This window comes from Bos mutus, chromosome 24, assembly GCF_027580195.1.
Source record: "Bos mutus isolate GX-2022 chromosome 24, NWIPB_WYAK_1.1, whole genome shotgun sequence".
NCBI classification, from domain to species: Eukaryota; Metazoa; Chordata; class Mammalia; order Artiodactyla; family Bovidae; genus Bos; species Bos mutus.
Window position 1 is genome coordinate 61492355 of NC_091640.1, and position 22561 is coordinate 61514915.

Sequence of the window (22561 nt, forward strand, 5' to 3'; positions counted from 1 at the left end):
CATGGCCTTAGACACTAGGTAGAGAGCTCCTGGGACGACGACTGGCTCGGTCCCACGCTGTCCTAGGAGTCGAGCGCAATAAACATTCATTGAGCTGTTGGATCTGCTCATCACCCCGTGCAAAGAGGGCTGAGCAGGAGTGACCGGCCAAAGGTGTTGAAACTGAGACCCCCCAAAAACCAAGTTCCCCTCCTGAGATGACAATTAATCTCTTTATCCAAAACAGTATTCCCTTGCTTTTCCCGCCCCTCTGCCCCTCAAGACTGAGGACTATCAAAAAAAGGAGGGTATTTTATCTTTGAGGATCAGCAGCACTGAGTCAGCTCTTAGCTAAGGAACCATGATTGTATTTTCTGTAATCCTTTTAAAGAGATGTTGGTACACGGGGTGTGTCCAGTGGGGGGAATTAGGACGGAGTAGGGCTGAGAACTGTGGCTAGAACATTCAGCCTCAAGGAGCGACGCCCACAGGGGTTCATTTTGCAGTCTTTGCACTTAGGCCTGACCTGCAGCAGGGGTGGGCTTGTCGGGGTCACTCTTAGGAGACAGTTCACCACGGGCCTGTCATGTTTCTGTTGATGCTGCACGCGAGGCGCGGACTGCTCTTTGGTCCAGACCACCTCTCCAAGGATGTTGGAAGGCAGAGATTAAGTGTCTTCCAGAGCAAAGCTTTGTAGCCTTAGAGGAGAGACCTGGTGTCTTCTTCCACGGTGAAGGGCTGATGTGCCGACTGGTCACCGTCAAAGATAAGTGCTTCCTAAGCTCCTAAACTCGAGAAGGCAATGGCACCCCACTCCAGTACTCTTGCCTGGAAAATCCCATGGGCAGAGGAACCTGGTAGGCTGCAGTCCATGGGGTCGCTAAGAGTTGGACACGACTGAGCGACTTCACTTTCGCTTTTCACTTTCAAGCATTGGAGAAGGAAATGGCAACCCACTCCAGTGTTCTTGCCTGGAGAATCCCAGGGACGGGGGAGCCTGGTGGGCTGCCGTCTCTGGGGTCGCACAGAGTCGGACACGACTGAAGCGACCTAGCAGCAGCAGCAGGCTCCTAAACGCAGAGCTCCTCTCCTAGATCATGCCCCTTTGCGTGCAGATGTCTTCTGTCCCTGCTTGTCATTTGGTGGGGCAGGAGTTGGATAGCCATCTCAGAAGTGCCGATACTGTGGCTACCGCCGTGGCTGTGAGTGACATGCTGTCCTTGTTGCTGACCCAGGAACTTCACGTTCTCACCAGCATCCATGAGATGGTGGCAGGCTGACATAGTAACTCGCAAGCAGGGGAGATTTCAGGCTCTCCAGAGTTTTCGACAGTTGCTCTGAGATTCTTATTCTGAGTCTGTGGGGGACTGTAGGAGACCAGTCAGAGGGCTCTCGGGGGTGAGGAAAGACAAAAGGAAAGGTCACACCCTGAGAGCCTTTCCTGCTGGAAGGTTTTGGTTTGTTCGTGTGGCTGCGCTGGGTCTGTGTTGCTGTGTGGGCTTTCTCTAGCTGCGGCGTGCGGGCTTCTCATTGCGGTGGCTTCTCTCCGTTTCGCAGCACAGGGTCTAGAGCGCCCAGGCTTCAGGAGTTTTGGCTCCTGCGCTTAGCTGCCCCGAGGCATGTGGGAGCCTCCTGGACCAGGGATTGAACCCGTGTCCCCCGCATTGGCGCCACCAGGGAAGCCTGCCTTTCCTTGCAGACATGGGCTCAGCACTTCATCAGCATAGATCCAACATGATACGAGAGCCACAGCCAAGGACACACAGGCAGAAAATTGACGAGCAGGGTAAAAAGGGCAATCAGCAGTAGTTTTGTGGGGTTTTTTAATGCAAAAGAAACAGAATTAAGGGATTTTAAGACATAAGTATGGAAAGAAAACAGTACATTTATACCTGACTAGCCTCCACACTTCTCTGTGACAGCAGTGTGCTTGTGCATTTAACTGAGTTTTTGTAATCCTAAGGCTTTGTTTTTATTTACTAATTGTTTTGTTCCTGAAATTCCCTGGCAGTTCAGTGTCAGGACTCTGCTCTCATTGTCAAGGGGGCCTGGGTTCCACCCCTGGTTGGGAAACTAAAATCCCATAAGCCCTGCAGTGCAGCCAAAAACAAAATAACCACCCCACAGGGAGAGTTTAGAGGGGCAGACAGGGCAGGGGTCTTCCAACAGCTGCAGACGTGCCCTTGAAAGAAGCGTGAGAAGGCACGCACCACCCTTCAACATGGTCAAGCTGACATTTAACTTTTAAATGTTAAATATAAATAGTTGCAAAGGATTTTCTTTCAGATTCGTTGTGAGTAGTAGGAGAAAGAAAACTGTCCCCAAACTACTTACGGCAGAGCTTTTTTGTGTGAGGTAATTTATAACCCCTTCTGTGAAGTACTTATGATTCTTGATAAAATGCTCGAGTAATTTCCGGATGGACTTGAATGGGATTAAGGAAACCTGAGCGGTCAGGGTCCTTGCTCAGCTCTCTTAAAATACGCCCATCAGACCCGGGCCGGCCTTTGGTTGTGGCACCATCCCTTCATCTCTGAACGTCTCTTCCCAGAAAGAACCCTGAATTGAGGCCAGTTTGAAACGGAATGTTGATACACACTGATGATGCGTTTATCTGAGAAGGCATTTCAGCAAATGACATTGTACGATACCTCTGTTGCCTCGATTTTTAATCCTAGACAGTGGAATCTACATACGATAATAACCTGATACTCAGCATCAACTACATGAAAAAAACAGGAACAAGTTATTTTTTGACACCAGGAAATCTTACATTGTTCCTTTTCTTCTCTCAAATTCATCTCTCTAATCCTCCATTTTATCCTAATATGGTATGTCTTCCAATGGAAAGTTTAAAGTTGGTTAACCTCTCATAACTTGCAACAACATAATAAGTCTATGAGTTTTTGTGACCATGTTAGTTGCTCAGTGGTGTCCAACTCTTTATGAACCCACGGACTGTAGCCCGCCAGGCTCCTCTGTCCATGGGATTCTCCAGGCAAGAATACTGGAGTGGGTTGCTATTCCCTTCGCCAGAGTATCTTCCTGACCCAGGGATCGAACCCTGGTCTCCTACATTGCAGGCAGATTCTTTACTATCTGAGCCACCAGGGAAGCCCATAAGGCTTTGTATTTTTGTTCCCAGGTTGAAGACTTCTGGAGTGGGTAGCCTATCCCTTCTCCAGTGGATCTTCCCAACCCAGGAATCGGACCGGGGCCTCCTGCATTGCAGGCGGATTCTTTACCAACTGAGTTATGAAGGAAGCCCATACAATATTATTACCCCACCGAGAAAAATATACAAATATATTATACATTTTGATAAACCATTATTAAATATAAATTTTTACTTTTATTGGAATACTGAATACACGTGGGTTTTGGTTTTGGGTGATATTTATGTATCTGGCTGTGCCGGGTCTCAGTTGTGGCGCTCGGGCGCTTCCATCAGAGCTTTAGTTGCAGAATGTAGAATCGTTCAGTCGTGGCAAGTGGAATCTACTTCCCTGACTAGAGATTGAACTCAGGCCCCCAGCGTTGGGAGCTCGGAGTCCGAGCCCAGGGACCACTGGGGAAGTCCCTGACTAGAAATGATAATGGAATAAATAGGGCTGGTTTGTCATCCTCCCCCTCCATCCTCCCCCTCCCCACCAAGAAGGACATGTATCTATAAACAGAAACTACCTGTTAATAGAAAGAGCTAGTAAGCCTCTTCTTTGTTTTTCAAGCCCATTCTTTGTTTTTATGGATGTAAGTGCCGAGGAATGCCGTTCGAATACTGAGAATGAGGCAGCGGAAGGAGTTTTGTTATAGTAATGTTACTCAGCTCCAGATTTCTGAGTTATATTCTGAAATCACATTAAAAAAAACCACACACAAACAGAACTACACCTGCCATCTGTCTCAGTAGGTGCTCTTTCACCTATGTTGAAAGCAACGGATTGGAAAAGCGATTTGCAAAAGGATTAGCTCCCCAGGCATTAGTGTCCAGTCCAGCCCAAGGATTTCCTATCGTATCTTTTGGTAACCGAGTGGTTTTAATACCCCAGGACAATGCCTAGGGGCGTGCAGGTAAACTGGCTCTCTGGGGAAAAGGAAGAAGCAAGCACGCAAGAGGGACAGAAAGCTCTGCTTTGCAACCTGTGCTCATTTCTATGGTGTAAATCCTTCCACCGGGGCCAATTTCAAGCTACCAACTTGACTTCACTGACACGGAGTTGGGAAGAGATGATGCTCCCTGCAGTCATGGCGAGGCCGCTGGCACAGGGCGCAAAGCCTCACAGCCAGACTCCAGAAGGGACGGCTGTGTGTGCCTCTGTTTTATGAGCTGCTGCAGATGATCGTGTAGGGACAGTGGGAGAGGAGAACTGGCCTGACCTCAGGGCTGTCTAGGACAGAGAGCACCCCAGGATGCCCAAGAATGTGGATTCTTCCCATCACCCCAAGCTGGCCTACCCCTCACAAAGGCTGTGCCCCAAGGCTCCCGTGTGCGGACGACTGAAGGACACTGCTGGGGAAGCAAGGCCCGGGAGGAGCCAGGCTGCCGCTCAAACCCTGCCTCTGCAGTTCACGAGGTTTGAGGACTTGGGTATATTGTCTATGAGTCTCAGTTTTTGCCTATAAAATAGAAGCCAACACCCACCTTCCAAGGTCCTGAGAACCCGGGTGGGCAGCCAGCAGAGACTCGACAGCTGGATGCTGCCATCAGGGCCCGACCAGCTGAGTTGGAGGGAAGAGCCTTGGAGGACTGAGGCCTGTCTAGGGTAGCAGTACCACAGGGAAACACAGCCGCCCTGATGTGAGACTTGGACCATAAAGAAGACTGAGCGCCAAAGAATTAGTAATTTCGAATGGTAATGCTGGAGAAGACTCGAGAGTCCCTTGGTCTACGAGACCCAACCAGTCCATCCTGAAGAAAATCAGTCCTGAATACTCACTGGACTGATGCTGAAGCTGAAGCGCCAATACTTAGACCACCTGATGCAAAGAGCTGACTCACTGGAAAAGACCCTGATGCTGGGAAAGATTGAGAGCAGGAGGAGAAGGGGACGACAGAGGATGAGATGGTTGGATGGTATCACTGGCTCAATGGACATGAGTCTGAGCAAACTCAGGGAGATAGTGGAGGACAGGGAAGCTTGGTGTGCTGCAGTCCAGCAGCTGAACAACAACAGGTGCCCAGCTATTTAAGGTCTTTATGTTCCAAAGCAAGTGACTGCTTTGGTTATCTTAAAACACTCACTTCAAACCGTAACTTTTAGATTCTTTCTCCCCTTTCCATACAATCTTACGCAACACAGAGGCTGGGATCCTCACTTGGTGTGAAGGAACACAGCCAGCAGGCACAATGGCTTCCTCCAGAAGTAGAACTCAAGGCTGGTCCACCTTGGGTCACAGCAGGAGGGTGAGTAACCAAGAAATAAAGCCTCCTTCTAAGGTGGCTTCTCCAGAAGGACAGATCCATAGACTGAGCCCCCAGGGCTTTAGGTTCCCAGTGGCTCTGCTGGCTCGTTAAGAAGTGCTTTGAACGATGGAGCAAAATCACATTACCACATTACAAACAATTCCAGGGCACAACCAACACCTTACACGGTACTTTACTTTTCTTCACAATATTAACTGAACAGACAAGGAGAGTTGAGTGGTAGCATGGCTCTCCCCAACAACACAAAGGAAACCTCGTGATATTTAACACTGGCCGACTAGAGACTCACTTTATCGTAACTGTCTAAAGCTCACTTAGCACATATTTTTGTGTGTGTACAGTGTTGCAGGATGTCAGCCACCCCTAAGAAATATCCATGTTACAAACAGCCCATGGAAGGGAGAAGTGTGAACATCTTGATAACAAAAGCTTCCAATACAAAACCACTTTTTACACATTTATTTTATTGAAAATGATCTCAGTAATTCAAAACAAAAGCAAAACTTGGTTGAAAACTTAAGAAGATAGTATAATAAAAACAGGCTTCTGCCAAAGAAATGTGATCGGGTATCACACCTTCAAACACTACCCCAGAGGCAAAAACAATGAAGTGAGCTGGCTGGAAGGCCTACTGCAGATTCCCTAAAAGGTTTAGGAATACGGAGTTACTGATACACTATAGTCATATTTAGTAACAGGCCTGGATCTTTTGATTAAGCCTTTCCATCTTCCACAAGTGTTTTTGTCTGCTGAGCTTACCTTGGGACCCAAAACAACCTTGTCATCAATAGGATATGCATTGGCTTTCAGTCATTTTCCTGGGGTAGTTATGATGAATTGGGGCAATACCATTCATACTCCATGTGGTTTTCTTTCTGCCCTGGGAGATGTGTATTTCATGGCTGTCTAATGCTAGTCTTATGAGCACAGACATGGAGCTGAATGATTCTTTGGGTAAGGATAAGGGACTTGTATTATTATTACTTACCCAATTCAGTCTCACTTCCCCACCCCTACCCCCTGTATTGTGCGCAATAAAGCATTTAGAAATACATGTCCCTACCAACCAGAAGGTTTTCATTAACCATCCCATTGGTTAAAAATTGCAAATTTACTGTTTAAATAGCCATTAGACATATCCAGGCTTGAAATTAATACCATTGATGGCAGATGTTTAGAATTTTGGTTCATCTGCATCATCATAGAGCTGGACTCTGAGTGGTTCTGTTGTCTCTAGAAGCTAAATATACCACAGAACTTAAAAGTGTTTCTTGTTTGTTGCATAAAGTCTTTCCCAGAGGCATCACACTGATCCTTGTGAAGTTCTCACTTGGTTCTATTTCATATCCTACAGTCCTGGCTGTTCTGAAAGACTCCACACCCTGATCCAATCTTGAGAATGTTTTGCTCATTTGAAAATTCCTCCTCCCACCCCTGCAACAAATGTCCTTTGTCTCATAATAATTAAAAAAAAAATCCCTGGGAAGATTCAAATTGAGTAACAATAAAGATCTGATTAGAATGTTCATAAGCCTGACAATGTACAATTGTATTTCTTAAGAAGTGTGTAGCCACAGTTGTCTGGGCTGCAAAAGACACCACAGAATAAGATCAGAATAGAATTTCAACTGACTCCCTAATTTCCTTAGAATGGCTTATATTTCAAGCCCTTCCTGTTTTTTTCTGATAGAAGAGGTGTACATTACTAACTATAAGTGATAAGGAAGTATAAAACAGCTGCTGCCTTTAAAGTATAATTGAAATTAGAATTTAAGTTCACATTATAAATCTCTCGCTTTAGCATAAGTTTAATTGCAATACAATTTGCAATTCACCCACAGACCCTCGGTGTGAAAAAGCAGACATGTATGGGACTGCCCTACGTACTTAAGGCTAACCCTACTTATTAGAGCTTCTCTTGATTTACAGCCACTTCCTAACTTCCCACACTGGGCTAGGACTAGCTCTTTAAATGGTAAGCATAAACATGTACTAATGAAACAGAAGTCACATCTAAATGGAAGGTCATATCTGAGTAGGCAGAGATAAGTGGGCTGGGGCAGAGGATGTTGGGTTTTGGCTTGAACCATAGCAAAGTGCTTCCTTCTTTCAGAATGTGACTTTAATCCAAATCTCAAGCCCATAAGACTTTTCAGCCACTGTAAAATCTGAGATGAGCTGTTTGCTGCAGAAGATGCGATTTGTCATTTGATCCCTCTTTCAGGCTGTCTGTGCAGCAAGGGCTTGGGAGGACCCAGGAGGTTCTTGAGTGCTTTGCTCCTTGTTTTTTTTTTTTAGAGCCCTGGAACTCCATTTCGGGAGTGCACGTGTTCTGTTGAACCCTGACCTGGGTGGCCTGCGTACCATGCTGAGGGCAACTCTGGTGTGAATCCCTCCTCCCCACCAAATAGGTAGGAATTCAGTCTATGCTGTCCAAATGCAAGATAACTGAGAAAATGCAAAAAGGGTGGAGGAAAAAAAATGACTAGCCCAGGCTTTTATATACATTCATTGCTTCTAACGTTTTTAACAACAAGAAAAATGCAACTTCAACTACTCTTAGCGATAACATTTTGCTTAAAAATTAGAATCATTCAAAGGTCTGATCTCTTTGAGAGAGTGCAGCCACAATACTGTACAGTTCTGGGGTCAGGCAACCAGCAACACTTATCATTAAAACCAGATAATGGAATCCCACAGCAAAAGGAAACCAGCCTGAAATTAGCCTCTATGACCTTTTTTATATATACATTTTTAGAATACTCTGCAAATCTCAATTTGAACAATAAACAACAACAACAATAACCAAAGACAAACAAGTTTTATATTAAAAATGTCCGTGCTCTTCATGGTTACTTCTAAAGCAGCTTGGAGGAGCTCGCCAGTTGGAGTGTACTGCAAACTGACTCCATTACAATGATCTTGGCAGGATAGCAGCACAGAATTTGATATTCCATATTCATCACTTTTGACAGTGTAAACCTTTCATAAGATAACATTTTGCTTAAAAATTAGAATCATTCAAAGGTCTGATCGTCTTGTTCCCTGAGGCCCGCCAGGGAGGTCTGGCTTCATACCATGGGTTTTCAGCTTTCTCTGCATGGGGCCTAAGTGCCACTGCATTTCAGGAAGAACTTGAGGATGGCCACGGAGAAGGACCATGGAAGGAGAGTTGGAGGGCTCTAAATAGGTTTCCATGGAAACAGGCCCCAGAAACCATCTTTAAAGGTGAAACCATCAGAGCCAGAATTTAATCCCCTGGTCATTTTCCATCTGGATTTCAAAGTGAATGAACCTCATGGGTTTAACCAAACATGTATGCACTCTTAAATGATGTAAGTTAAATTCTGATTTGGCCAAGACAGGTGAACCTAAAGGAAAAGGGTCAAAGGGACAACAAATACTGTCCCTCACAATAAACAATTTTGTTGACATGGAAGTGGATGTAGATTGATTGACACAAAGTGGTTGAGTGGCCAGCAAGCTCCAGGATTTCTCAGATAGCTGAGAACCAGGGCTTGTCTCACCTCCTCAGAAATTCTTTTAAAGAATTAAGAGCCAAAAATCTCAAAAGGGAAAAATGATCATTTTGCTAACAGTTAGTGTAGAGGCCATAACTAAATACATTTTTAAAAAAAGATGCTGAGATGCATGTATCTTTTTTTTTAAAGCAGCTTTCGAAATATTAACCACAGCATTAAACACTGAACACAACTGCATTCCAAAGTTAATACAGATAAATGGTATACGGATAAATGTTATAATGCAACAATGCCGCAGCTGCTCCACATACATCTCAAGGCTGACTCTAAACTTGAAAAAAATATTTTGTAGTTTATGAGCTGGAGATTCTTCTTCTTTTGCTCCTCCTCTAGCGTCTTCCAGCACTGCCTTTTCTCTTCTCCTTTTCTAACGCCCCAGGATATATAGATAATCCCCGCATTCCACACCGGGAGCTTCCCTGCCCGCCCCGCCCCCATCCCTTTCCGTCAGGTTTTCAAATAAAACCAAACTACAATGACAAGATAATGCTTTACATCCTAATTCCACAGACATAGGTCAGTTAGTCCATTTCAACGCTTCCTTTAGGATTTATAACGCTCCCCAGAGTCTTCCAAAACTCTCACTTCAGGCGGGGCGCGCAGGCTGGCGGCCCAACGCACAGCAGGCCGCGCGGTGCTCGGGGGCGGCTCCCATGCCTCCCCACCTGCGCAGTTTCCTCCGCCCCAGAGACGACTCCGACCTCCCGCTCCGTTTCCTCCACAGAGTCGGCGCCGTAGCGCGGAGGCTGGCGGCCGCGGCCCAGCGCGCGCAGGCCGCGCGTTTCTCCGCGGCGGCCCGCGTCGCTCGCCTCCGCCTCGGTTTCCTCCGGAGACGCGCGCCCTCAGAGCCTCAGCCCCGCTCCGCGCTCCAGGCGGGCCTGCCCGGGGCCCAGGGTGGCGGGCCCAGGCCTCCCGCCTCCTCTCCCGGCCGCCCGCGGGCACGCGGCTCGTTCCAAGGCTCGGCGCCAGGACGAGGCCGCAGGCCGGCCGAGGCGCGGCTGCGGGCCGCGGCCTCCGGCGCAGAAGCCGGCGCTCGGGGCGCTGGTGCCGACGACGTCACGGAGCGCGTCCGCGTCCTCGGCCCGAGGATTCCGCTTCCTGCGCAGACAGAGCCAAGCCAGGATTTGGAGGGGGAGCGAGTCCAAAATATGTGAAGAAGCACGTCAGGCCTTAAGGTACTGGATGATATTGTGTAAGTTGCTTCTCGGCACAATCGGCAGCTTAAAAAAATACTTTCCTATGGTTTAAGGGCATTCTTCCCGCCACGGGCCTTTGCGGTGGAGGTCTTGGCAAATACGAGTCCAAGTAGACCAGAAGCTCAAACGCTTTTGGTCCAGTGAAGAGGGGCAGACAGCAAACCAAACTTACTAGTATCGTGGAGCGTATTAGGGGGTTGTAAGTGCGAACGGGAAAACAAAAGAGAAGAGCAGTAGAAATACTGGAGGCTGTGCATTCCCCGATGTTTTCTTCTTCCAACCTGGTGTGTACCAAAGGCGCAGTGCCCCTTCTTCGGGCCAGGGAAGAAAGGCCTCCCCTCCGAGCACCTTCCCTCTAAGAACACAACCTCCAGGCACCCCCCCCCCAATTAAAAAAAAAAAGCAAATGAACACCTTCTGCCGAACCTCCAACAGCCAGAAACCCGGCTTCTGGAACAGTCGGGTCCTTTGTCACTTTGTTTGCTTTTCAGCTGGCTGACTCAGTCCAGCCAACAGTATGGAACAAAAATCTGTGTTTACAGGCACGAGAGAGCCAGGTAGAGCCATCCAGGTGGGGCTTGGTAATTCGTGGTGGGGTTTCCAAAGACAGATTCAACGGGACTCTGTTAAATAAATAAATCTTATTTTTCTTAATAATGTAAAAAATAAATTGTATTTCCCTTTGGCAGTAAGTAGCTGATTCAACGTTGAGCCTGAAAGCTGTTTGTGGTGGTGGTGTTGGTTGATTGGTTGGTTATTTTTTTTTTCTTTTTAAGAGACTACAGCTTCACTTCAGTGGTGCATCAGCAACAATGCATATTATTTCTGCTGCTTCTTGAATCTTCTGCATATTTGTTGGCGGCAGGCCTCTGGGCTTCACTTATGGCCCAGATAGGCACCCAGGGTGATGCAAGCGCCCACCAGGGCCAGACTGAGCAGTGCCTTCAGAGACAGCCAGGAGAAATCAAACAGGGGCCGCATGCTAGGGCCATACAGCTCCACAAAGGCGTCCTGTAGAGGGGGAGAGGGCGGGAGAAAAAGAGTATTAGAGTATTAAATATTTCCTGTTACTATAACAAAAAAAGTGCCAGCGCAGTGCCAGCTGACAGGGGCAGAGGCATCTGAAGTGCCTGTACCTTCAGAAGGCTGAGGGCAAAGGTCAAATGTACTTCGGGGATAATGATTTCAGACCCACTCCTTTCACTTTCATTCAGGAAATACTTCCTGAGACCTTACACACAAACCAGGCACAGCAGAGATACAGCCGTGAGTGAAATAGACCAAAAGCGCAAACGTTTTTGGTCCAGTGAAGGGGCACAGACAGTAAGCAGAACTTACACGTGTCGGAAAGCGCATTAGAGAGCGGGAAGTGCTAACGGGAGAAATAAAAGAGCAAAGCGGTAGAAATACTGGAGGCTTTGCAATTTTAGCTAGCGTGGACATTCATAAAAATAATTTTTAAAAAACCCCCAACTACTCCTTTACTGAATGCTTGCTGTAGGCCAGGCACTTGTAACGGATGCCGACATGCATTATTTTCTTTCTTCTTCATGCCCGTCTTAAAGAGTCCTTTACTTTGTTCTTGTGCTGTAAGGAAAAAGCTGAGACCATTGAATGCTCATTTCTTAGATTTGTTGGGGAAGAGTAGATTCTGTGTTTGGACCCAATGAGTATTTGGACAACTCTGTCTGAATATATGGGCTTCCTAGGTGACTCAGTTGGGTAAAGAATATGCCTGCAGTGCTGGAGACGCAGGCAGATGCGAGATCAATCCTCAGGTCAGGAAGATCCCCTGGAGGAGGGCATGGCAACCCACTCCAGTATTCTTGCCTGGAAAATCCCATGGACAGAGGAGCCTGGTGGGCTGTAGTCTTTTGGGTCACAGAGAGTTGGACTGGACTGAAGCGACTGAGCGTGCATGCATGCATATCTGAAGGTATAAAGCAGTAAGTGAAGTGTTTTCCCTTGGTGGATTAATCAGGTATGAAGGGGAAAACAAGGTATAGTTCCAGTTAGCCCCCCAAACCTGGAATTAGAGCAGAGAGTTTCACTGAGGGAGACGGAGCACACAGGTCCAGCATCCCTGTGTGAGGGTCTGATGACGCTGACTGTGCTTTTGTCCGCTGGGGGCAGGTATTGCAGTAGAGGGATCAGGTATTATTTTTGTCTACCCAGTGCTGTGCATGGTCTTAGTACATGTAGGTGTTCGAGAAATGTTTGTTCAACTAATGATTAAGGTTTTCCAACATCAAACATTGGTTTGAATTCTGTATTTGGCCTAATACATTACCCAGATACTCTGCCTATTTGAATTATTCCTTTTACATACAACCATCTATGGGAATCTTGGCAGTAATCTCGAAGGTGAACATTTAAGGCATCATTAGGGGAACTTCCTGTGTTAGTAAATATAAATGTGCACAGTTATTTTTCATGACTGCATAATTTTCCACCACGTATATTTATATATCTGTATCTATGCTGTACTTTATTTAACCAATTCTTTTTATTTTTTAATTAATTATTTTTAATTGGAGGATCATTGCTTTTCAACGTAGTACTGATTTCTGCTGAACAACACACAACCGCTCAAATACTCCCTCCCTCCGGAGCCCCTCTCCTCCCCCATCCCACCCCTCTAGGTCATCACAGAGTGCCAGGCTCGGCTCCCTGTGTTATAGAGGTACTGGATTAGCTTTTACCAGGAGAGGGCGCAAGGGCTTTCTTCTTTCTTAATCTGTTGTTAAACAGTTTTCTAAGTTTGAGTCTCAGCAAAGCCGGGCAGTAGATGCAGATGACACGTGTGCTGAGTGCCCTTGGCCCGGAGCTGAGCCAGCCATCACGGCTGCGTGTCAGGACCCCGGCCTCCCTAATGTCGGGGCAAACGGGGCAGGAGGAGTCAGGACCAGCACAGAGACTTGCCTCTTGCAGCGTGCACCCCGGACACAGCCCTCCCCTCCCTGCTGTTTTCTCTCACAACGGGAAGGCTGGAACCCCCACACCAGCCAAAGGCGCCCCGACTCCTCGGAAGGGCGCACTGGGCGGTAGGCACTTCAGCTCCGTGTTGGGAGGGTCGGCAGCTGGGCCCTGCATCCCTTTAGTTATCGATGGAGTTGTCTTTGGCGGGATATGGAAGAGACTAAGGCCTCAGCCACCTGACCCTTCCAGACCAGGCGCCCCCCTCGGGAGATGGGGGAAGCAGGGAGACTCAGGCCGCTCTGCCTAGTGCTCGACCCGCCCTGGGCAGACGAGACGCCTCTCCCAGCACCCCACCCCCGGGGCTGGAAGACCTCCCTGCCCAGCCCCAGCCGCTTGTATAAATAACTGTGCTTCACGGCCCATTTCTGATGTGCATTACAAAGAAAGAAATCATTTCTGAAGTGGGATGAGCTAACATAGCATCTCTTAACCCAAAGCATGGGCACAGAGGGATCTGGGAACGAGCCCTAAGCTCAAGGGAGGAGGTCTGCGTGGAATCCTAGCTTTGACATTTTATTGCCTGTGACCTTGAACAAATTACCCGAGGCTGAGCTTCATTTATCTCACCCATAAAACTGGTTATTGTGAAGATAAACGTAGGTGACTCGGGCCATTTGTAAACGTGGCCCCGAGCGTGAACTGGAGGAAACATCACCGCGCTCTCTGGTCTGTCCTCTTGCTAACCTGTGGTGATACTCCTCAAACTGCCCTGGCCTCCAGGCGGTCTGCTGAGCCTGCTAATTTTCAGAAACAATTGTCCAACTCCCTCTAAGGTGTCAGCTCTTGGTTCTGAAGATACTTGGTGATTTCTAAAGAAATCGTGAATTCAAACATACACACATGATGTGTTCTGGTGGAAAATTGGAAGCGGTAACACACGCCCAGCTTTACTTCCTCATATATTAAGTCAGGCTGTAGGGCTGAGAGGCATCATTTAACGCGCCCCCGCCCCTGAGATGGAATCTACCCCATAATCTGCCCATCTATGATTCTAAAGTGCAGAGCAGACCCTGTGGTTTCAGGAGTGAAGCTCCAAAAGCTGTTTTCATGGGGGAGTCTTCTTGCTTTTTCAAACATCCTGATCAGGGTGATTTCCGAAGTCTGTTTGAACAGTCTGTCATTATTTGTTTAAGTCTGAAAGCTGTTTTAAATAAACACATGCTCATTTTATGTATTAAAAGCAACAAAGAGGGAAGAAGAAAACCTGGGCCATCGTCATGTGATTTGGACAAAACCCCCGCCTATATGTTCAGGGTGCACTCAGCCCCTGGTCGTGTCGGGACTGGCCAGGGCTCTGCCCGACCTCAGGGATGGGCACGGCGGGTTTCCAGGGGAGGGCCCTTCTCCTTCTGTTAGCCCCCGACTTCAGAGGGGAGGCAGGCAGCACCCCAGCTCTGGAGGCCCTTTTGCAGACAGCTTCCCCACAGACTTCACATCCAGAGGCCACAGATGGCCGGCGTCTGAGTTCCAGCAGCGCCGACCTCAGAGGAGCAGGGCAGCTAATGCCCCAAGCCCAGGCTCTGGCTGCAGGGCTGGGAGTCGGCCAGGGAGGTGTGGACTGACCAGGCAGGAACAGACAGCTCAAGTCAGCGAAGGTGGGGGTAGGGGGTCAGAGGGTCTTCTCCCTGCGCTGGGACCACTCAGCCCCATCCCTCCCGCCCCCGTCCCCCCGACACCTCCCTCAAGGCAGCCCACTCTCCAAGATTTTCCTTTCCCCTTCAGATCCTTCAAAAAGTTTCATTTAAACCTGGCTCCGAATAAAATGAGATTTAAAACCAAATGAATCACAATGTCAAGAACTGAAGAAGACCACTGAGTTCCACTAAAACAGGATGGTGTGGGGATGGGGGCGGGAGCCCAGATACTCTCACACAACTCAGGGGCTCTCCGGAGCAGGGAGGTGGAGAGGCCGTTCATGTTCGGAAATGCACAACAGAAGCTTTAAAAATACCGTTCATGTGTTAGTGATTCTACTTCTAATTATTTATCTTGAAAAAATTAATAAAACTTTAAAACAAAAACATCTGAAAATATGATAATGAATATGTTATAGTTTAGTCGCTCAGTCGTGTCTGACTCTTTGTGACCCTGTGGACTGTAGCCCGCCGGGTTCCCCTGTCCATGGGATTTCCCAGGCAAGAACACTGGAGTGGGTTGCCATTCCCTTCTCCAGGGGATCCTCCTGATCCAGGGATCAAACCCGCACCTCCTGTATTGGCAGGTGGGTTCTCTACCACTGAGCCACCAGGGAAGCCCAATGGAATATGGATCAGTCACTAAAAATTGTGCCCTATATTTATTGGCAAGGAAGGATGTCCCCAACATAACACTGAGTGAAACGGCGCAGCAGCCTCTGCCAGTCCAGGCTCCCCGCTGGCTCTTAGCACTCACAGGGAAATGGAAAGGTGACCTCGATCGGCTGTGAACAGACAGGAGATTCAGGTACGCTCCAGCCTTTGAGCTGACTGTGGACGCCTTACATGATCGTGGAAGAGGCTGAGTGGGGAGCCGTCCCGCCCTTAAACAGATCCTAGCCTAGAGAACGGGCTCGTGTGCTTCCATGAGCATGTGAACCTCAGCCAGATGGAGGCCTGCCGCCATTTCTGCTCTGCATGGAGCAAAAGCAAGGAGAAAATCAGAGGGCGCTAAGAGGAAGCCAAACGCTGCCATCAGACGCCTTCGGTATTTTCTGTTACCCGAGGCTTTACCATTTTACTCCACGGGGATCGCCTCCCACATGACCACCTGAGGGCCAGTGCAGAGCACGCACCTTCCGTCATTTCAGCAAGTGGCTAGGGAGCTGGGGTGTTTATACACCAACTCCTCCCACTCGCTGGCTAAGGGTTGCTCCTATGGAGGCATCCGTACTCCAGCACTTCTGGCTGGTCCTGTGCACAGGAAGGGGTTAGAGAAAGCCGCTGGGGGAAGAGGTCCAGATGCTACGTCTCCCGTAGTGTGAGGTCAGGCTAGAGAGCTCTGAGGTGGTGAGGGCAAGGCGAATTCCACAGGGCAGGATATGAGCCCTGATCTGGCCCCTCACTGTTTCTCTTGCCTCATTGCCTTCTCTCCCCAGGATCAGTGCTGGGATTTCCCACCTAATTTCTCTGCCTTTAGTCAAGTGCCCTACCCTTCAATCTTCTCTCCCTGCTGCAGCCAGAGGATCCATTCAGAAGCCAGTCTGTCACTTCTGTGCTGCGATCAAGATCCTTTAACATGGCACGCAGGCTCCCAGTGCTCTCCCCACCCAGCTTCCTGCTCAGCTCTTGTCACTTGATAAGTTCATCCAGTTCCCTCACGAATTCGGTGCAGTCGTGTTCTGCAGGCAACTTTCTCCAGGTCCCTGGGCTGAGCTAAATAATCCGCAGCCAGTCCCTGCTCACTGTATTCTCTGAAGGTCATCTGTTTACATGTCTGTCTCCCCTCATTCAGCTATTAGCACCTGGAGGTGCAGGGACCATGTTTTATTTATCCTTGGATCCCTGGAGCATGTTTCTGTCACATGTCAGGCACTCAGCATATGCTTGTGGAGCTGAAATACACCTTACTGTAGACCAGGCTTTCCAAACACACTTTAATAGATGATGTTTTTCAAAAGGAGCATATACAAAGGACAAATAAACTTTGCACTGGAACAAAATCAGATGCCTTTTTTTTTGCTGCAGCAGCTTCTAGTGTCTTCCGGTGAAGAACTCAAGTTCAGATCGTTCAGAATGGTCAGCGCTGGATGTCACTGGTCGGTGTCCGTGCCACATTGGTGGTGGCATTGTGATATTCAACAGTTTTGAACAGTATCCCACCTGAACGCCCTGGAGTCTCCACAGGAGGTATAAGCTGTGGGGCATTTCCAAGCCCACTGAACCATCTGTCCCTCTGTCAGGGAGATCCCTGTCTTGTGAAGACTGAGAATGCAGAGTGGAGCTAACAAAGCAGTAATTCTGCGCACGGCGGTAGAGGCAGTGCTGATGCCCCCTGTACAGGACAGGGCAGATGGTCAAAGGTGTCAAGGCGATCCTAGACCTTCATGGGAACATCAAGACCGCTGGTGGCTCCTTGTCTTGGAATCTCCTAAGAGGTATGAGTGTGTGTGCGCACACTCACTTGCTCAGTCGTGTCTGACTCTTTTTCGACCCCATGGACTGCAGGCTCCTCTGTCCATGGGATTTTCTCCAGGCAAGGATCCTGGAGTGGGTTGCCATTACCTCCTCCAGGGGATCTTCCTGACCAAGGGTCGGACCTACGTCTCCTGCATTGGCAGGTGGACGCTTCACCTAGGGCCACCTCGGAAGCAAGGGGTGTGAGCCTTGTTCCCAGTAAACAGGACCCATGGTTTCTCCAGTGCCCAGAGGCAACTGACGTCCAAGCCCCACTCGAGCAGGAATGGTGGGAAGAAGAGGAAGCCACGCAGGGAGGGAGACACCTGCAGAGCAGAGAGCAGGGCTCTGCCTGAAGCCGGGAGGCAGCGATGCCTGGACGCCCACTGGGGCTGAGATCAAAGGGGGAGCGGTGGCCAGGCCGCTGGGCGCGGTGGCCTGCGCAGCACACGCGAGGAAGCCAGGGCTGTGTCTACCTGAACACAGCAGCTGGTGAGGAAGTGACTCCACTTCCCGCCTTATCATTGGCCCGGCAGGATTTCCTCTGCAGCCACTTTGTGCTGAATGAGTCTGGAAGGTTCCGTCTGGAGCAGAGAGCCACAGTGGGCGGTGGCCAACTCCAGTCCCCTGGGCGCTTCCTCCCTCCTCCCCGCCCCGCCTTTACTCCCGAAGTATTGATTCCGGGCTCCGGGGAAAAGGAAACAGAAAAAACCTTGACAACTGGAGCATATAACTGAAGGACACACAGCTGCCTGGCCTGCAGATGGGGGCCCACGTGAGAGACGGCGGGACCCTTAACTGAGGTCCGCAGGGGCTCCCAGCCTCGCAGTAAAGGGGGCTCCACCTTGGAGGCACGCTGGGCCCAGGGGGAGGGGCTCGTTGCATCAGAAGCCAAGGACATAAAAATGAAACCTAATCCAAGTGTCATCTGGGTGTAACCAGAAACCTGCTAGAGAACCGATGGCAGGAGATGAGAAGCCCACACAGGACTGGCCCAGCCCGCCTCCTTGGATCCAGGGAAGATTGGGTGTATTTTGTGATGCAAATTGAGCTGAGGATGCAAATCAGGCAGGGGCCCAAAGGAGGAGCGAGAGAGAGGGCAGAAAAATGAGAACCCCAAGGGTTCCTTCCCTTCTAGAGCAGGGCAGAGTTTGAACCTCATTTGCAAAGGCGTCTATTGCTCTGGGGACCCCGCAGCCACGGGGCCAGCTCCAAGGCAGCGGGCCCTGTCCATGTGCTGGAGGCCGGAACCAGAGGCTGCCGGCCGGTGGGACCTCAGAGGTTCTGCTAGTCTCACTGCTCTAGGGCTGGGTAGTTGCTGCAGTCTGGAGAGAAGTGCAGTGAGGAATTCCAGGCTGCGCTGGCTGTGTAAATACTGCAGGAGTGGGGACTCGGCCACCTGTGGGCTTAGGAGGTGAGAACAGTCCAGAGATTCAAAAGGTGTCTGTGGAAATGGGCCAAGCAATCCATCTACAGCAAAATGTGCTTAAAACAAACAAACAAACATGTTAAATAATTGTACCGTTTGGTTCATCAGGTTCAGATGATAAACCAACGTGAGACTAAAGCCGTTTCTGTAGAAGACCCTGAAATCTCATCTTTGACTTGCTGATTCATTTGGGAACCAGACATTTTTTATAAGGTGCTGAGGAGTCTTAAAGCTAAATAAGACACAGGCCTGGATTATAAGAATGGCTCCTTGATATTCTCACGCATTCACAGCAGCTTTGGTGAGCAGGAGAGTTCTATAAATGCATGCGTGTGCGTGTGTGTGTGTGTGTGTGCGTGTGTGCATGTGCGTGTGCGTGCATGTGTGTGTGTGTGTGGGTGCGTGTGTGTGTGTGTGTGGATGCATTCTGGGGCTTCCCAGGTGCCTCAGTGTTAAAAAGAATCTGCCAGTGTAGGACATGCAGGTTCAATCCCTGGGTCAGGAAGATCCCCTGGAGAAGGAAATGGCAACCCACTCCAGTATTCTTGCCTGGGAAATCCCATGGACAGAGGAGCTTGGCGGGCTGCAGTCCATGGGGTTGCAAAGAGTCGGACACAACCAAGCGAGTAAACAACAAAGGCATTTGCCCTTCGGGCTCTGGGGTTCGAGGAAGAAGACCACGGCTGCTGTCCTCCTTCAAAGGGTGGCTCCCCCAGGACCCTTCAGGCCCAGAGGCTGCAGGAAACTGCCTTGCAGGGTTTTGGCTTTGAAACAAAGTGACTTCATTTTTCTTCCTGACCTTCCTCATTCCACTACCTTCTTTTGGCAAGAGAGCCGTGCATTTTCTGGCACTTGGTCCTTTCTTGCTCTGGGTTTATGTTATTTTCACTGTTAGGGGGAAACATCCCATTATGATGGAATTTTGTTGGAATGAAAGCACATCAACAAAAAATAGTGTAATTATTATAACTCAACAATAAAAAGACGGATAGCCCAATTAAAGAATGGGCAGAGATTTGAATAGATATTTCACAGAAGAAGATCTCCAAATGGTCTAGAAGCTCATCAGTCATTTAGGGAAATGCAAATGGAAACCACAATGAGATGGCACTTCACCCCGACCAGCATGGCTTTCACGTCAAAAGTGGACAATAACCAGTACCGACAAGGAAGGAGAGAAAGCAGAGACCGCACCCATCACTCACGGGAAAAGAAGCAAGCGCGGCCTCTGTGGAAAAGAGTGGGGCTTCCTCAGAGAGGTGAGCGGTTACCCCCCGACCCGGAAATTCTGCTCCTAGATGTACACCCAAGGTAACTGAAAATATATGTTCACACAGAAATGTGAACACACATATTCACATCAGTGTGATTTATAATAGCCCAAAGTGGAAGTGACCCAAATGTCTACCAGCTAATAGAAAACAGTAGGGTGCCATCCCCACCATGGGATATTATGCTGCCACAGAAAGGGATGAAGCATTGATACGAGCCGCAGCATGGATGCAGCTTGGAAATGTTACTCTGGATGAAAATGCCAGGCATAAAGGGCCGCATGTTGCGCGATGCTATGGAGGGGCATCTGAGCCCTGGTGGCTCAGATGGTAAAGTCTGCCTGCGGTGGGGGAGACCCGGGTTCGATCCCTGGGTCAGGAAGATCTCCTGGAGAAGGAAATGGCAACCCACCCAGAACTCATGCCTAGAAAATCCCATGGACGGAGGAGCCTGGCGGGTTACAGTCCATGTGGTCGCAAAGTTTGAGACGAGACTGAGCGACTTCACTTTCATTTCTATGACATGTCCAAATTAGACAAATCCCTAGGGACAGGAGTGGGTTGGGGCTGGAGAGGGACGAGAGGACAGTGACTGCTAACAGGCACAGGACTTTTTTTTTTGCCAGATAGACAGTTCTGGAATTAGAGAACAGTGATGGGTCTCACGACCTTAGAAATACTAAAACCAAGCAGTCAGCTTCCCTCGTGGTCCAGTGGCTTCCCACTGGTCCAGTGCTTTGCAATAGAGGGGACATTGGTGTGACCCCTGGGGGAAGACCCACATGCCACTGGGCAGCTGAGCCCATGCACCACAGCTGCCGGGCCCAAATATGAGCCGGCGGCCTAGAGCGCGCGCTCCACAGCAGGAGGAGCCGCCGCGGGGAGTGGCCGGCGCCGCAACTGGAGAGCAGCCCGCCCGCAGCGGCCAAGACCCAGCACCGCCGGAAAGAAACACTTTTTAAAAGTCAGTCACTTCGAATTGAATTTTAAGGTTTGTCAATTATTCTTTAAAATCGTATTTTTTACACTACACGAAGAAGGGCACTAAGCTATTTTTATGCCGCACGGAATTGGACTGAAGGAGCCGCTTGTTCTGGAATCCTTGCTCACAGGGGTGGCCCCCTCGCCAGGGTCCAGACCTGCGGGTGTGAGCGTGGCCTTCACCGGGAGACGCGCCCCCGCCCCAGAGGGCCCCCTCTGGGCTGCGCCGGCCACGTGGCCGGTGAACGCGGGGTCCGCCGGCCGAGGAACCCACGGCCCTCCCTGCCGCCCCAGAGTGAATTCATAGGCTGGAGACGGGAACTGGGCGGATGCTCGCCGAGCCCCGCAGCGCGGTCTGAGTGCTGTCATCGGGACACCCGATGGGGGCGGGGGTGCGTGGGTCCCTGATTTCCCAGACAGACCCGAGTCGAGGGCCGCAGGCCTGACTCTCCGCTGGTTTAAGTCAGCAGGTGTTGACTGAGGCTGGTGTGGGGAGAGCGCAGAGAAGCGCATTCCTAACAGGAACTTGCTGAAAGTGGCCTCGGACCTGGAGGGCGTGTGTCCAGTGGCGGAGCAGGAAGGGGCGCCGTCCTCGGCGGCCCGCCAGCCCCCGGCCTGACCTGCGCTGACACCTGCTTTCAGGACTGGCTGAGAAACCAACACGGCATCTCTTCTGGAAGCTCCGCGCCACGCCGGGCCCGGGCCTTCCCTCCAGGACGGGCTCAGGAACCCGTCTGCCGCCCCCACCGCGAGGGGGGCGCATCCCGCCCCCGCCTCGACGCTGCTGATCCTGGGTCCTCAGTCCGTGGCAAGTGAGTCGCTATTAATAGCCCTGCTTTGCCTCCCAGGACGCTCACATCCTGCAGAGAAGCACCCCAGGATACAATAAGCCGTACCCTGTTGCCATCTGCCCAGTGAGTCACTGTGCGACGGTCCCTGCGCACCCGGGACCCACCCGCCTTCCAGAAAGACTGAGCGCTGGGGAGGGGCCGGGGGCGTGGTGGTGACCTGCTCAGTGGGCTCCATGTGGGCGTGCCAGGGGAAGGTCTGCTTTCATTTTGCAGCTTATGATTAGTTCAGTTCACCTGGAAGGACTCAACACGAATGGAAACAGATGCATCTCGAGGCGCGCTGCCCGCTCTCGGACAAGCCTCCTCCTCCCGCACAGTCCTCCCACGTCCAGGGAGGAGAGCAGACCTCTCCTCAAGGAGCACGCGGCGGCGGCCTCCGCCTCGGCCCGCAGAGCCGGGCACCGGCCGCGCTCGGGTCCTGGACGTGGGCTCCTTCACTAGGTGCAGCTTTGCCGGTGTGGCTGCTCGTCCAGATAGATGCTCCCTGGGAAGGCCTTCTGACGGCGTGTGCTCTGCCGCCAGAACGACATGGGCTTTAAATACGCATAGAATGAGAGGGGCACTCACAGGGAGAGACAGAGGAGAGACAATCAGAGGACAAGAGAGACAGACAGAGGCAGACAGCAGAGACACAGGGAGACTGATACATACAGAGAGGGAGACAGACACACAGAGTCACAGAGACAGCGAGACAGAAACAGAGAAAGGGAGACAGACGAGAGACTCACGGGAAGAGACAGGAGAGACACAGAAAGAGAGACAGGGAAAGACTGAGAAGAGAGAGAAACAGAAAGAGGGGGGTGGAGAGACAGAGACA

The 22561-nt window shown here is 50.1% G+C and overlaps 1 protein-coding gene across 2 annotated transcripts in view; it reads right to left on the reverse strand.

Moving 5' to 3' along the window:
- Positions 1-5848: 5848 nt before the first annotated feature.
- The window catches only part of BCL2 (BCL2 apoptosis regulator), a 198069-nt gene continuing 181356 nt past the window's right edge, over positions 5849-22561 (reverse strand). The window contains exon 3 of one of the 2 annotated variants that reach the window (XM_070361474.1): positions 5849-11153. In XM_070361474.1, the coding sequence (XP_070217575.1) occupies positions 11019-11153 (135 nt within the window). In that variant the 3' untranslated portion in view covers positions 5849-11018. The remainder of the gene's footprint in view (positions 11154-22561) is intronic. The other variant, XR_011462423.1, reaches the window with a different exon arrangement.